Source organism: Scyliorhinus canicula, chromosome 2 (genome assembly GCF_902713615.1).
Source record: "Scyliorhinus canicula chromosome 2, sScyCan1.1, whole genome shotgun sequence".
Taxonomy (NCBI): Eukaryota; Metazoa; Chordata; class Chondrichthyes; order Carcharhiniformes; family Scyliorhinidae; genus Scyliorhinus; species Scyliorhinus canicula.
In genome coordinates this window covers 150589332-150604274 of record NC_052147.1, presented here as the reverse complement: position 1 = coordinate 150604274, position 14943 = coordinate 150589332, and the positions used below count along the sequence as shown (strand labels likewise).

At 46.3% G+C, this 14943-nt stretch overlaps 1 protein-coding gene across 1 annotated transcript in view; it reads left to right on the top strand.

Annotated features, from left to right (window-relative positions):
• Positions 1-14943, top strand: part of LOC119962280 (collagen alpha-1(XVIII) chain-like) — a 126211-nt gene that overhangs the window by 68274 nt on the left and 42994 nt on the right. Inside the window, exons 19-23 of the mRNA XM_038790268.1 lie at positions 3384-3419; positions 4157-4192; positions 6956-7018; positions 8890-8964; positions 13172-13207. Coding sequence (XP_038646196.1) covers positions 3384-3419; positions 4157-4192; positions 6956-7018; positions 8890-8964; positions 13172-13207 — 246 coding nt within the window. The remainder of the gene's footprint in view (positions 1-3383; positions 3420-4156; positions 4193-6955; positions 7019-8889; positions 8965-13171; positions 13208-14943) is intronic.

Here is a 14943-nt window from a genome sequence, read left to right as displayed (position 1 = left end):
AAAGGGGACATGAGATTGTCATGGCAGATAAGGCAAAGGAAAATCCAAAGAGCTTTTACAGAGACTAAAAGGGTGACTAGGGAGAAGGTAGGGCCTCTTCAGGATAAGCAAGGTCATCTATGTGCCGATTCACAAGAGATAGGAGAGGACCTAAATGAATATTTCTTGTCAGTGTTTACTGTTGAGAAAGGAACGAATGTTAGGGAAATTGGGGAAATAGAGTGATGTCTTGAGGAGTGTACATATTACAGAGAAGGAGGTGCTGGAGGTATTAAAGTGCATCAAGACAGATCAATCCCCGAATGTAACCCAGGATGTTGTGGGAGGCTAGGGAGGAAATTGCCAGCCCCTCTAGCTGAGATATTTGAATCGACTGCCACAGGAGAGGTGCCTGAGGATTGGAGGGTAGCAAATGTTGTGCCCTTGTTTAAGATGGGCTGGGAAGTACAGATCAGTGAGCCTTACTTCTGTAGTGGGTAAATTGTTGGAAGGTATTCTGAGGGCCAAGATCTACAGGCATTTAGACAGGCAAGGGCTAATTCAGGAAAGTCAGCATGGCTTTGTAAGGGTAAAATAATGTCTCTCAAATTTGATTGAGATTTTTGAAGGGGTAACAAAGAAGATGAGGGCAATGCAGTTGACATTTTCTACATGGACTAGGTCTTTGACAAAGTACCGCATGGTAGGTTGTTGCAAAAGGTTAAATCTCACGGAATCCAGGGGGAGGTAGCCAATGGGATACAAAATTGGCTTGGCAACCGAAGCCAAAGGGTGGTTGTGGAGGGTTGTTTTTCAAACTGGAGGCCTGTGACCTCCTGTGTGCCTCAGGGATTGGTGCTGGGTCCACTGTTATTTGTTATATATATTAATGATTCGGATGAAAATGTAGGAGGCATGGTTAGTAAGTTTGCAAGTGACACCCAGATTGGTGGCATAGTGTAAAGTGAAGAAGGTTATATAAGATTGCAACAGGATCTTGATCAATTGGGCCAGTGGGCCGATGAATGGCAGATGGAGTTTAATTTGGATAAATGTGAGGTGATGCATTTTGGTAGATCAAATCAGGGCAGGACCTACTCTGTTAATGGTAGGGAGTTGGGGGAGAGTTACAGAACAAAGAGATCTAGGAGCACAGGTTCATAGCTCCTTGAAGGTGGAGTCGCAGGTGGACAGGGTGGTGAAGAAGGCATTCAGCATGGTAGGTTTTATTGGTCAGAATATTGAATACAGGAGTTGGGACGTCTTGTTGAAGTTGTACAAAACATTGGTAAGACCACACATGGAATATTGTGTTCAGTTCTGGTCACCCTATTATAGGAAGGATATTGTTAAACTGGAAAGAGGCCAGAAGAGACTTCCGAGGATGCTACCAGGGCTTGATGGCCTGAGTTATAAGGAGAGGCTGGATAGGCTGGAACTTTTTTCCCTGGAGCATAGGAGGCTTAGGTGTGATCTTATAGAGGTCTATAAAATAATGAGCGTAGATAAGGTAGATAGTCAACACCTTTTCCCAATGGTAGAGAAGTCTAGAACCAGAGAGCATAGGTTTAGGGTGAGAGGGGAGAGATACAAAAGAGACCAGAGGGTAACTTTCTTCACACAGAGGGTGGTGAGCATCTGGAACGGGCTGCCAGAGGCAGTGGTAGAGGCGAGTGCAATTTTTTCCATTAAGAAACAGTTAGACAGTTACATGGGAAGGGTGGGTATAGAGAATATGGGAAAAATGCGGGATAGTGGGACTAGCTTAGTGATAGAAACTGGGCGGCATGAACAAGCTGGGCCAAAGGGCCTGTTTCCATGCTGTAAACATCTATGACCAGCCCAAGGCTGCTTCAGTTGTATTCGCTCAAAGAGGTTTCCCGAGAGTCGCTTTGCAAAACCTGAAGTTGAAATGCAAAGGGTTGGAATTTGTGCTACAGATCTGTAAAGGTTTGATTGGAAAGCATCAGAAGCTGTGTTCCAGCACCGTACCTCAGAGTGTATATGGTTTCCTTGGAGCAACGCAATGTAGAATGACATTAGGACTGAAAGGGTTAAATTAGGAGGCTGCAGAGATGAGGCTTGGACTTTCTTAAGTATAGAAGATTAGGAGGTGGCCTAGTACTATAGAACTTAGAAGCATTGTAGACCGTTCAGCCCTTCAGGTCTGCTCTCCCACCTGATTAGATCATGGCTGCTCTGTTTGTGGTCTCAGCTCCACTTTCTTGCTTGGCCTACACAGCCGCTTGTGGTAAAGAAGACGACATGTTCACCACACTCTTGAGTGAAGAAAGTTCTCCCTATCTCAGTCCTAAATGGCCTACCCTGCACTCTATTCCTGATTTGAGTGTGGCCTGAATCCAGAACTGATTTCAGAGGGGTTAACTTGGGGGGTGGAGAATACTGGCCCCCCCAGTCACCTCCACAAAATTCAGCACACAGTCGCCCTCCAGCTGATTTGCCCCGAATCAGCTAATTCGTGACCAGAGGACAGTCTCGCCTTCCAATAAAGGATGGTGGCAAGTCTCTCGAAGCTGGAGGGCTAATAAGGTGATCAATCAGCAAGGAAAAAGCTGCAGTTTGGGTAAGGCATCGTGAAAGGAGGCAGCTCCATCTTCAAGAGCTCTCCCCCAGCTTAAACCTCAATTTCAAAATTTGCCTTCAGTAGCCGGGTAGCCATTGTGGAGGGGGAAGGCCTCGGGGCCTAACCGGAGTGCTGGCTACCCAGTCTGCGACCAGGACACCTTCGGGCAGCAAGCCATGTCACCACAACTTGGCCAGCCCCTCTAAATAGCCATTTAAGGTATTGGATACCTGCCGCTTGTGGGTGAGCATTTCCAACACGTCCCACCTCAGGGAAAAGGGCTGCAAAGGTGGATAGGAGATGGGGGGGGGATAGGAGAAAGGGAGTGGGGAGATAGGACGAGGGTGGTGGGAGGAAGAAAGGGTTGGGGAGGGGGAGAGGGGAACTGGGAGGGGAGCGGAGGAAGAGGGATTAGAAGAGGAGGGAGAGGAGGGGATGGGAAGGGGGACAGGGAGGGTGGAGGGAAGTGGGGAGGGGACACTGGTGATGGGGGAAAGAAGAAGGGAGGGAAGGGTGAAATTTAGCCCTGTGCTGGTTTCCAAGCCTTCAGATACACATGGTGACAGGGGAATGGCGCATTCTGTACTCAGTGGATGAGGGAAACAATGCGGACGACACTACCTCCAGATTCCCACAAACCCGGAGAGGTGTCAAGAGCCGGCTTTATGTGAGAGTGGAAAACTGTGAGTTGGGCACTCCCCTGAGGTACATATTGATGTCCCTTGTCAGCACAAAACAGGGAAACCCTTTCACTATATTCAAATTAACATTGAAATTAATATTTAATGTGATATAATTGTTAACTCTTCTCTTTCCTCAGGCGGTCGATGGCTTGACGTTTGTCCCTGGTGCAGAGGTAAGTAACATTCCTTAACCTACGAGGAGGCGGTACAAAATTGATAGGCTGTAGAAAACAAAAATCAGGTTCCTCAAGTACGTTTCACACTCACCGTCAGTGGTTAAATCTATAGAAAATCACTCACCAATGTACAAACTCTGTTTTAGGGGGACTTGTATTGTTTTATCACATTTCTTCTTGGGATGTGGGCATTGCTGGTTAGACCACCATTAAGGGGCTGGTTTAGCTCACTGGGCTAAATCGCTGGCTTTTAAAGCAGACCAAGGCAGGCCAGCAGCACAGTTCAATTCCCATACCAGCCTCCCCGAACAGGCGCCGGAATGTGGCGACTAGGGGCTTTTCACAGTAACTTCATTTGAAGCCTACTCGTGAAAATAAGCGATTTTCATTTTCATATTGCCCATCCCTAATTGCTCTTCACAAGGTGGTGGTCAGCTGCCTTCTTGAACCATTGCGGTCCATGTGGTGGAACACCCACACTGCTGTTAGGGAGGGAGTTCCAGGATTTTGCCCCAGCGACTGTGAAGGAACGGCCGATATATTTCCAAGTCGGGATGTTAGTGACTTGGAGGGGAACCTCCAGGTGGTGGTGTTCCCATGTATCTGCTATCTTTGTCCTTCTAGATGGTTGTACTTTTGGGGGCTGCTGTTGAAGGGGACTTGAGAGAGTTGTAGCATTTTGCATTTTTTTGCATTTTGATTCATAATGTAACACATTTCTTTCTCCCTTTCAGGGTTCAAGGGGAGTTCCTGGCCAAGCTGGATTGCCAGTAAGAAAAGACTTGTCATGTTTTTATTGAGTATGGTTGTGCTGATTGAAAGGCATATTGGTGAGAAAAACAAGCTGCTAGTCCTAAATGTGACTGTCCCTAATCATAATGGCCGTGCGTCAGCAAACCGTGGGATAGGAACCAGGTCTGACCCAGCTGGGTCATTGAAACGCACTATTTGGGCTCCGAGGGCTTATTAAATCTGCTTCCCATTCCCTTTGAGGAAATTCTGCATCACCTCAACTCGCTGCACAAAACTTGTTCTCATAACCTCCCCCTTTGGTTCATTTACAAATTAAATCTGTGTCCCTCCAGTTGCCAAGGGAAACAGTTTCTCCCTGTGTGTTCGAGCGTCCCCCGTCATTTCGAACACCCCCTGTGAAATCTCGTTTTAATCTCTCTGAACAATCCCATTTTTTTCTCATCTCTCCACATCACCAATCTTGGGCACAAACTGAACAATGACAGAGATTACCAGATTGTTTTGACAAGCAATAGGGGAGGCAATGGCGTAGTGGTATTGTTTCTAATCCAGAGAACCAGGGACCTGGGTTCGAATCCCACCATAGCGGGCAGTGATACTTGAATTCAATAAAAATCTGGAATTAAAAGCCATCTGACGCAGGTGACCTTGATTGTTAGAAAAACCCATCTGGTTCACTAATATCCTTGGGGAAAGAAATATGCCTTGCCTGGCCTTCATGTGACTCCAGATCCACAGCATGGTGGTTAATGCTTAAATTCCCTCAGGAAGGGACAATAAATGCTGGCCCAGCCAGCACCAGCCACATGCCACAACAAATTCTTATAAAAAGCTGCGTAGAATATGCCCGTTAATCCAGTTTAAGGGGTTACATGGTTTAAAAATTTTTTCCCCCCAATTAAGGGGCAATTTAGTGGCCAATCCACCTACCATGTACATCTTTGGGTTGTGGGGGTGAGACCCCTGCAGTCACAAGGACAATGTGCAAACTCCATTCAGACAGTGCCAACCACTGCGCCACCATGCCGCCCCTGCATGGTTTACATCTTTTTTATTAATAAACATTTTATTGAGGTATTTTTGGTATTGTAACAACAACAAAATGACCAATATTCATGAAACCATAATTTTCTGCGAAGAAGTTGACGAACAGTTGCCACCTCTTGAGAAGACCCTCTCAAGAAGAACTTGATTTTCTCCAAACAGAGAAAGCTAGCCATGTCCGATAGCCAGGTCTCCGACTTCGGGGCTTTGAGTTCCTCCAAGCTAATAGTATCCGTCTCCGGGCTACCAGAGAAGCAAAGGCCAGAACGTCTGCCTCTTTCTCCTCCTGGATTCCTGAATCTTCCGATACCCCGAAAATCGCCACCTCTGGAATCAGTGCCACCCTTGTTTTTAACACCGTGGACATGACATCTGCAAACCCCTGCCAAAATCCCCTAAGTTTTGAACATGTCCAAAACATGTGGACATGGTTCGCCGTCCTCCCGCCCATTTTGCACACCTGTCTTCCACCCCAAAGAATCTGCTCATCCGAGCCACTGTAATGTGAGCCCGGTGAACAACCTTAAATTGTATCAGACTGAGCCTGGCACATGTTGCGGACACTTTGACTCTACTCAACGCGTCTGCCCAGAGACCATCCTCTATCTCTCCTCCCAGCTCCTCCTCCCACTTACGCTTCAGCTCCTCTGTCTGGGTCTCCTCTGACCCCATAAGCTCCTTATAAATATCCGAGACGCTCCCTTCTCCTACTCACCCTCTGGAAACTACCCTGTCCTGAATCCCCCTTAGAGGTAGGAGCGGGAAGGTTGACACCTGCCTTTTTTTTGACTGTGTTGTTGCAACATTCACACTGTACAGGAGTGGAATATTGGCCAAAGCCACGCTGAATTAAGTGCATTCTGGAGTCACCAATAGGCATTCAAATTGATTGTCATTGGTCGGCCAATGGAGCAGATTGGTGCCCTTCTTCCAGGCCTGCTGCTCACGATGGGCCAAATGGCCTCTTCCTGCACTTTGACGCTTCTGCATCTCCACCAGTAGGAGGCGAAGGGGAGAATGAGCTTGGAGTGAATTTTCCCCTCCTTGTTGAGAGGAATATTGTTTTTTAAACATACACTCACTGTTGTAATTTGGGGAGTGCACAGTAAGATCCCACAAGCAACAATGTGATCATGGTCAGTGTTCTTTGCGACGTTGGTTTTTTGCGAAGTTGGTTGAGAGGAGCAGGGAGTGCTGCCCTCTGCTGCTTCACAGTATTGCCATGGGATCTTTACACCCATCTGAGAGGACAGGCCTTCAGGAGCTTAACATCCCATCCAGAAATCCACAGCTCTGGCAGTGCAGCCACTCCCTCAGCACCACAGTGTATTATTGGTTTGCAGCTCTGGCAGTGCAGCCACTCCCTCAGCACCACAGTGTATTATTGGTTTGCAGCTCTGGCAGTGCAGCCACTCCCTCAGCACCACAGTGTATTATTGGTTTGCATTTTGTGGCTTAAGTCTCTGGGAGTGAGGGGTGCGAAATTTGAACTCTCAACCTTCGAGCTCAGAGGCCAGAGGGTTGCTGCTGGACAATTTATCGGCTGAAATCTAATTGAGTAATGTAGTGGTGATGTGACACCATTATTTTCATCACTGCTCCTCTTCAAAGGGTGTGATATGAGTAATCAAATGAGGACGCAGCTCAAAGAAGCGATTCTCACTCGCAGTAGTTCAATACCTCAGTCTTGTGGTCCTAATTTTAACATTTTGACTGTATTCTCCCCATTCTTCCAGGGTCCCATAGGACTGAAAGGTGAACAAGGATTCCAAGGTATCCCTGGATTAGTAGGACCAAAGGTAGGCGCTCCAGCGATAAAACCGCGCATTCGTATAGCGCCCTTAATGTAGGGATGAGGCGCTTTGCAGGAGCGTAATGGAAACAGATGTGGTGCTGAAAGGAGATGTGAGGGGAGACAGCCAAAGGCCAGGCCAGAAGATGTAGGTTTTAAGGAGATTTTCAAAAGAGGAATGAGAGGGTGGCGAGGTTCGGGGAGGAAATTCCAGAGCTTTCAATAAACTACTGCTGGTATTTATTGCCATGGATTCCAGGTATTGTCCAATTGCTTTGGGAAAGTTATTTTTAAATCTACCTCTGCCATCACCTCAGCCAGTGCTTCCCGATCGGAACAACTCGCTGTGAGGGAAAAAAACCTCCCGTCCTCCCCCTCTGCTACTTCAATCCGTATCGTCTGTTTATTCTCCCTCCTGCCATGCGGAAACAATCTCTGTTTACTCTTTCAGCCCTTTCGTAGGAGGCTGTTTTGTGCAGCTCCCTGCTCAGTGCTGAGTTTGTAGATAGATCCCTGCAATCTTGACTGTGAGGTACCTGCGGGCCAGCAGGACTTTACTGTGTCTTCTTATTGAACTGAGCCCAGTTGGAGAGTTTGTTTTCCCTTTCCTTCTCGCCTTCGAGTGAGACCAAACTTTATTGACTCTTTCCCCAGTTGCCCTTGGGAAGGTGGTGGTCAGCCGCCTCTTGGGACCCCCTGCATTTGGTGTGCTCACGGTGCTCCCAAGCCCTATGAAGTGGGAGTTCCAGAATTGTGACCCTGTGGAGATGAAGGGACGGCGATATATTTCCAATTTTGGATGTTGAGTGACTTGGAGGGAACCTGAAGCTGGTGGTCTTCCCATGCGCCTGTAACTAGGGGCTGGTTTAGCATAGGTCTAGAGAGCTGGCTTTGAAAGCAGACCAAGGCAGACCAGCAGCACGGTTCAATTCCCTTACCAGCTTCCCCGAACAGGCGCCGGAATGTGGCAACTAGGGGCTTTTCACAGTAACTTCATTTGAAGCCTACTTGTGACAATAAGCGATTTTCACTTTCACGTTTATCTGTTGAGACAATGGAGGTTGTGGGTTTGCAGTGATGGGTTGAGTCTGGTTCCCAATCTCTAATGGTTTGCACCTAACACAAACTTGAAAGAGGATCTGGAGAATCTAGTCCAGTGTAGCCCATCTTCACCAGTCCTCTCCATTCAACATCCTAAACTTGGGACCATTCCCTCTGTGACTCTCTGGTAAACTCCTCAATGACACCAAAGCCACATTGCCCAGTGAGAGTTATTACCTTTCAAGGAGTGGGGTAGGATTGATAGGTAATGATGTTCTCCTACAATGTTGATTGGGGGCCTCAGGAATATGTTTCTTTCTGGATGGACTGGGTGGAATATCCTGGTTCTAACAGCACCCAATGTGGGATAGAACCGCACAATACGGGGAAACACTCAGCAGGTGGGGCAGCATCTGTGGAGTGAGGAAGACGGAGGCTTTGCCTTTCAGGTCGATCAGAACTGGGCACTGTCCCAAATGCACAAGAGAGACTGAGCAACAGGCTTCAAACAAGAACACAGGCAGTGCAAGGAGAAACAAGTGAGGACAGGACTAAAGGAGAGATGTCTGATAGCGGGATGTACAGAAGAGATTCAGTGGGAAAACCAATGCCAGTGCTCCTGATGCCTTTTTTCCACAATTGAGGATTATCTCTCCCTCCTCGCTGTGGTTGACAGAGCCTTCGATTGTATCTGTTACATTTCCCACACCTCTGCTCTCACCCCTTCCCCACCCTTCCTGAACTACGGTAGGGTTCACTTGTCCTCGCTTTGCACCCTACCAGCTTCCGTGTTCAAAAGATCCTCTGTGGTAATAAAGTCTTGTCCTTCCTTTGCAGGGTGACAGGGGAGAGCCTGGCCACATCATTGGCCCTGACGGAACCATGTTGAATAACCTGCTCGCTGGATTGAAGGTAAGACATCGGGGATCCGGAGCAATAACTGTGGCCCAGTCAATGCAAAAACTCACTCCCTTCCCTCCAGAGGGACAGGAGCAGGCATGGCCCTGCCCTTGAACTGCACATTATTTTCAGACACAGAAATAGAACTAATCCATGCTGATCTTTCATGGGATGTGGGCTTTGCTGGCAAGGCCAGTATTTGTTGCCCCATCTTGAATTGCCCTTGATATAATTGTACACTCGGCCTTTTCGGAGGGGCAGTTAGGAGTAAACCACATTTCTGTGGGTCTGGGAGTCACATGTAGGCCAGACTGGATAAGAATAGAAGATTGCCTTCCCTAAAGGACATTAGTGAACCAGCCTGACTTTTATGACATCTACAATAGTTCTGTGGTCACGATTAGACTTTTAATTCCATATTTAATGATTGAATTTAAAATTCACCGGTGTGCGGTGGCACAGTGGGTTAGCACTGTTGCCTCACAGTGCCGAGGACCCTGGTTTGATCCCGCCTTGGTTCACTGTCCATGTGGAGTTTGCACATTCTCCGCGCGTTTGCGGGGGCCTCACCCCCACAACCAAAGGAGTGTAGCATAGGTGGGTTGGCCAAGCTAGATTGCCCCATAAGTGGTAAAAAGAGAATTGGGTACTTCAAATTTATATTTAAAAAATGAATTTAAAATCTACCAACTGCCATGATGGGATTCAGACTCGAGTGTCACTCAGGGTCCCTTGATTATGAGTCCAGTGACGATATCATCATGCCATCACCTTCCCAAGCTCTGGACACACATTTGGAGGCTTCATTACGTGACCCAGTCAAGCATTTCCCCGTTTTTACAGCCGCTTTATGAGAGTTTCAGATCAATTGAAAGGCAGTAGTGATGGATCAATACCTTGCAGTCAGTTCCCAATGGTGACAGATCAATATCCTACAGTCAGTTCCCAATGGTGACAAATCAATATCCTACAGTCAGTTCCCAGTGGTGAGGAATCAATATCACAGTCAGTTCCCAATGGTGATGGATCAATACCTTGCAGTCAGTTCCCAATGGTGACAGATCAATATCCTACAGTCAGTTCCCAATGGTGACGAATCAATATCCTACAGTCAGTTTCCAATGGTGATGAATCAATATCCTACAGTCAGTTCCCAATGGTGACAGATCAATATCCTACAGTCAGATCCCAATGGTGAGTAATCAAAATCCTACAGTCAGTTCCCAATGGTGATGAATCAATATCCTACAGTCAGTTCTCAATGGTGATGAAACAATATCCTATAGCCAGTTCCCAATGGTGAATGATCAATATCCTGCAGTCAGTTCCCAATGGTGAAAGATCAATATCCTACAGTCAGTTCCCAATGGTGACAAATCAATATCCTACAGTCAGTTCCCAATGGTGAAAGATCAATATCCTACAGTCAGTTCCCAATGGTGACAAATCAATATCCTACAGTCAGTTCCCAATGGTGACGAATCAATATCCTACAGTCAATTCCCAATGGTGAAAGATCAATGTCCTACAGTCAGTTCCCAATGGTGACGAATCAATATCCTACAGTCAGTTCCCAATGGTGAGTAATCAATATCCTACAGTTAGTTCCCAATGGTGACGAATCAATATCCTACAGTCAGTTCCCAATGGTGAAAGATCAATATCCTACAGTCAATTCCCATTGGTGACAGATCAATATCCTACAGTCTGTTCCCAATGGTGACGAATCAATATCCTACAGTCAGTCTCCAATGGTGACGATTCAATATCCTACAGTCAGTTCCCAATGGTGAAAGATCAATATCCTACAGTCAGTTCCCAATGGTGAAAGATCAATATCCTACAGTCAGTTCCCAATGGTGACGAATCAATATCCTACAGTTAGTTCCCAATGGTGACGAATCAATATCCTTCAGTCAGTTCCCAATGGTAAAAGATCAATATCCTACAGTCAGTTCTCAGTAGTGACGAATCAATATCCTACAGTCAGTTCCCAATGGTGACGAATCAATATCCTACAGTCAGTTCTCAGTGGTGACGAATCAATATCCTACAGTCAGTTCCCAATGGTGATGAATCAGTATCCTGCAGTCAGTTCCCAATGGTGACGAATCAATATCCTACAATCAGTTCCCAATAGTGACAGATAAATAACCTACAGTCAGTTCTCAGTGGATACGGATCAACATCCTGCAGTCTGTTCCTAATAGTGAAGGATCAATATCCTGCAGTCAGTTCCCAATGGTGATGGATCAATATCCTACAGTCAGCTCCCAATAGTGACAGATCAATATCCCACAATCCGTTTCCAATGGTGACAGATCAATGTCCTACAATCAGTTCCCAGTTGTGGCAGATCAATATCCTACAGTCAGTTTCCAATGGTGACAAATGAATATCCTACAGTCAATTTCCAATGGTCAATATCCTGGACCCATGATTGTGGCCAAAAGGGAAGTTAACTCTATGTTTAGGACAGTCTGTAATGAGATTAATGTAGCACTCATTTACTGACATGCAGTGAGTGATTAAACAACTTCAGCATTTTAAAACTTCCACTGAAATCTCAGATTGCATTACTCAAAAAGAAGCTGAGAATCCCCGATCTCTTGTTGCAATGTATGAAATACAAGGTTGAACCTGATTATTTACCTCCCCACTGCCTCTGAGCCCAGTCTGCTTACTAAATGTCAGCGGTGTATCACTGGGCTGTGGCGTTTCTTCATCTTGTCAATATATGAATGGCACAAGCTGTTAGAGAGTGACCAAGGTTTCCTAGAAACACCATCTAGTTTCCTATGAACTCTTATCATGACAGGAATTGAGACCTGTGCAGGGAGTTCAGACCTTTGGTTCCTTGGTTGCTGAGTACAGTCAGTATCAAGTTGGTTAACAAACGAGAAACAAGCTCCTACTTAGCCAATCAGCTTTGTCCTTCTAAGGCAATGGATTGCTTTCTGATGGAGCCGCCATGATGTAGCAATCACAGCTGCAACTCCGAGGCGATGATTATCTGCTGCTGAATTCATGGCGAGGTGATGGGGTTGTGGTATTGCCACTGGGCTAGTAACCCAGTGACCCTGGGCAAGATCTGGGGACCTGGGTTAGAATCCCACCGAAGCATATAGTGAATTTTCAATTCAATGGAAATCTGAAGAGTCTAATTATAAAATGATTGTTGTAAAAACCCATCTGGTTCATTAATGCTCTTTGGAGAAGGAAATCTGACATTCTTACCCTGTCCAGGCATACATGTCACTCCAGACCACAGCTATGTGGTTAACTCTTAAATGCCCCCTGAAAGGGAGAATCAGAGGGCACCATATCAGATTAAAGGGACGATCCTTTAAAGCAGAGATGAGGAGGAATTTTTTCAGACACAGATTGGTGAATCTTTGTCGCAGAAGGCTGTGGAGGCCAAATCACTGAGTGTCTTTACGACAGAGATAGATAGGTTCTTGATTAATAAGGGGATCAGGGGTTATGGGGAGAAGGCTGGAGAATGGGGATGAGAAAATATCAGCCATGATTGAATGGCGGAGCAGACTCGACGGGCCGAGTGGCCTAATTCTGCTCCTATATCTTATGGTCCTATGGGAGGGCAGTTAGGGATGGGCTACAAATGCTGGCCCAGCCAGCTACGGCCACATCCTGTAAATGAAAGAAATATGAAATTCTCTGCTGCTTGGTCAGTCCATAGGATGTTGTCTAAAAATTGTGCTACAGCCACCTTCTTTATTCTCTCGTGGGATGCGAGCATCACTCTCTAGGCCAGCATTTGTTCCCCATCCCTGATTGGTTGAAGGCAGAGCAATAGCTTCACAGCCCATGTTTCCCCCATCCAAGGGCAGCACGGTGGTGCAGTGGGTTAGCCCTGCTGCCTCACAACGCCGAGATCCCAGGTTAGATCCTGGCTCTGGGTCACTGTCCGTATGGAGTTTACACATTATCCCCGTGTTTGCGTGGGTTTCACCCCCACAACCCAAAAGATGTGCTGGTTAGGTGGATTGGCCACGCTAAATTGGCCCTTAATTGGAAAAAATGAATTGGGTACTCTAAATTTATAAAACAAAAAGTTTGCCCCATCCACAATTTACCATTAGGCCAGGCGCTTTCATCTCACCTTGTTCTCCATAGGAGAAAAGTAAACAGTGGTGCTAAAATCGGCTTTGCGGTTGACGTGCTTCGAGTCTAAAGCTTTATTGTATTTTTCCTGCAGGGTGATTCGGGCATTCCGGGACCTATGGGCCCAGAGGTAAGATTACTGCCATCAGGAATTTACATCATCTCCTGATTGTCATCGGCATGGTTCAACTGACATTCGGCACTACATTGTCTACCCTAAACTAGTTTCAGCCTGCTGCATGTGATAGGTTAAGATATCCACCTGTTTAATGGCTTGAGGGGATTTTGCCTTATAGTCCATCAGAGAATGGCCATTCACCAACTTTAGGACAATATGCTGTGTAAGACTTGGTTCAACATCTTTGACTCCAGAGTCACAATGAGCTGACATCGCGGGATCCCCTTGTACTGGGCAGGATTCACTTTGCAACCCAATTTTAAACACTGGGGCATAGTTCCAGACTATGTTGATACATTGTAAAAGGTCTTACACCACCAGGTTAAAGTCCAACAGGTTTGTTTGGAGTCACTAGCTTTTGGAGCATAACTCTTTCATCAGGTTAGTCACACTCCAAAGATTTTTTTAAAAAGTGAGTCACGCTCCGAAAGCTAGTGACTCCAAACAAACCTGTTGGACTTTAACCTGGTGTCCTAAGGCTTCTTACTGTGCTCACCCCAGTCCAACGCCGGTATCTCCACATCGTGTTGATACATGGTTGTGTGTGTGGATGAATGTTTACGTATCTGAGTGAGAGGTCAATGACCAATGCTGAACGAAGCACCCTAACCCTTCCCAGCTCAGACTGGATGAAAGGACCTCTTCTTGCAGAATTACACATCAGGACACAAGAAATAGGAGCAGGAGCAGACCATTCGGCCCCTCGAGCCCACTCCGCCATTCAGTACGATCATGGCTGATCTTTTGCCTCAGCGCCACTTTCATGCCCACTTCCCCATATTCCTCAATTCTGTGAGGGAACTGCTGTCTGTCCTGGTGTAAATGTATTCAAGGGAACATCGATAACCCTCTGGGGTAGAGAATTCCAAATACTCACAGCCTTTGTGTGAAATAATTTCATCTCGGTCCTAAATGATTATCCCCTTATCCTGAGGTTGTCTCCGTGTTCCAGATTCCCCAGTCAGTAGAAACAGCCTCTCAGTTTGCACCCTGTCAAACCACTTCAGAATCTCTTATGTTTCAATGAGATCACCTCCCACTTTTCTAAACTCCAGAGAATAAAAACTCAATTTACACAGCGCCTCATACCATATAAATTACATCACAGGAGGCCATTATGCCCTTCAAAGCTACCCTGGTGCTCTCTCTGTAGCTGGAGCTATCCACTCATAAATGTACCTTTTTTCAATACATTCCTCCTTCTTGGAAATAGTTATTGAACTATGGAAGGAATTCCACAGAGCATTGATAGAATATCTGTTAACACTCATCCCTCATCAAAATCTTGAGTCAATGCCAATTGTGCTGACAGTCGAATAGATCCCTCTCAACACCCCCACCGTCCATTCCTCTTCATTTACATAAGAACTAGGAGCAGGAGTCGGCAATTCAGTCCCTCAAACCCACTGTGCCATTCAATACGATCATGGCCATTCTCATTTTGGCCTCATCGCCACCGTCCTGCCCGCTCCCCATAGCCCTTCATCCCGCTACTGATAAAAAAATCTGTCCATCTCCTTCAATATATTTAGAGTTCCGGTGTCCACTGCACTGTGGGGTCGAGAATTTCATAGATTCACAACCCTTTGAGTGAAGTAATTCCTCCTTATTCCTGTTTTAATCTGTCATCCCTTAGCCTAAAACTATAGCCTCTCATTCTAGAAAGTGTTATGACTCCCTGGGCTAGT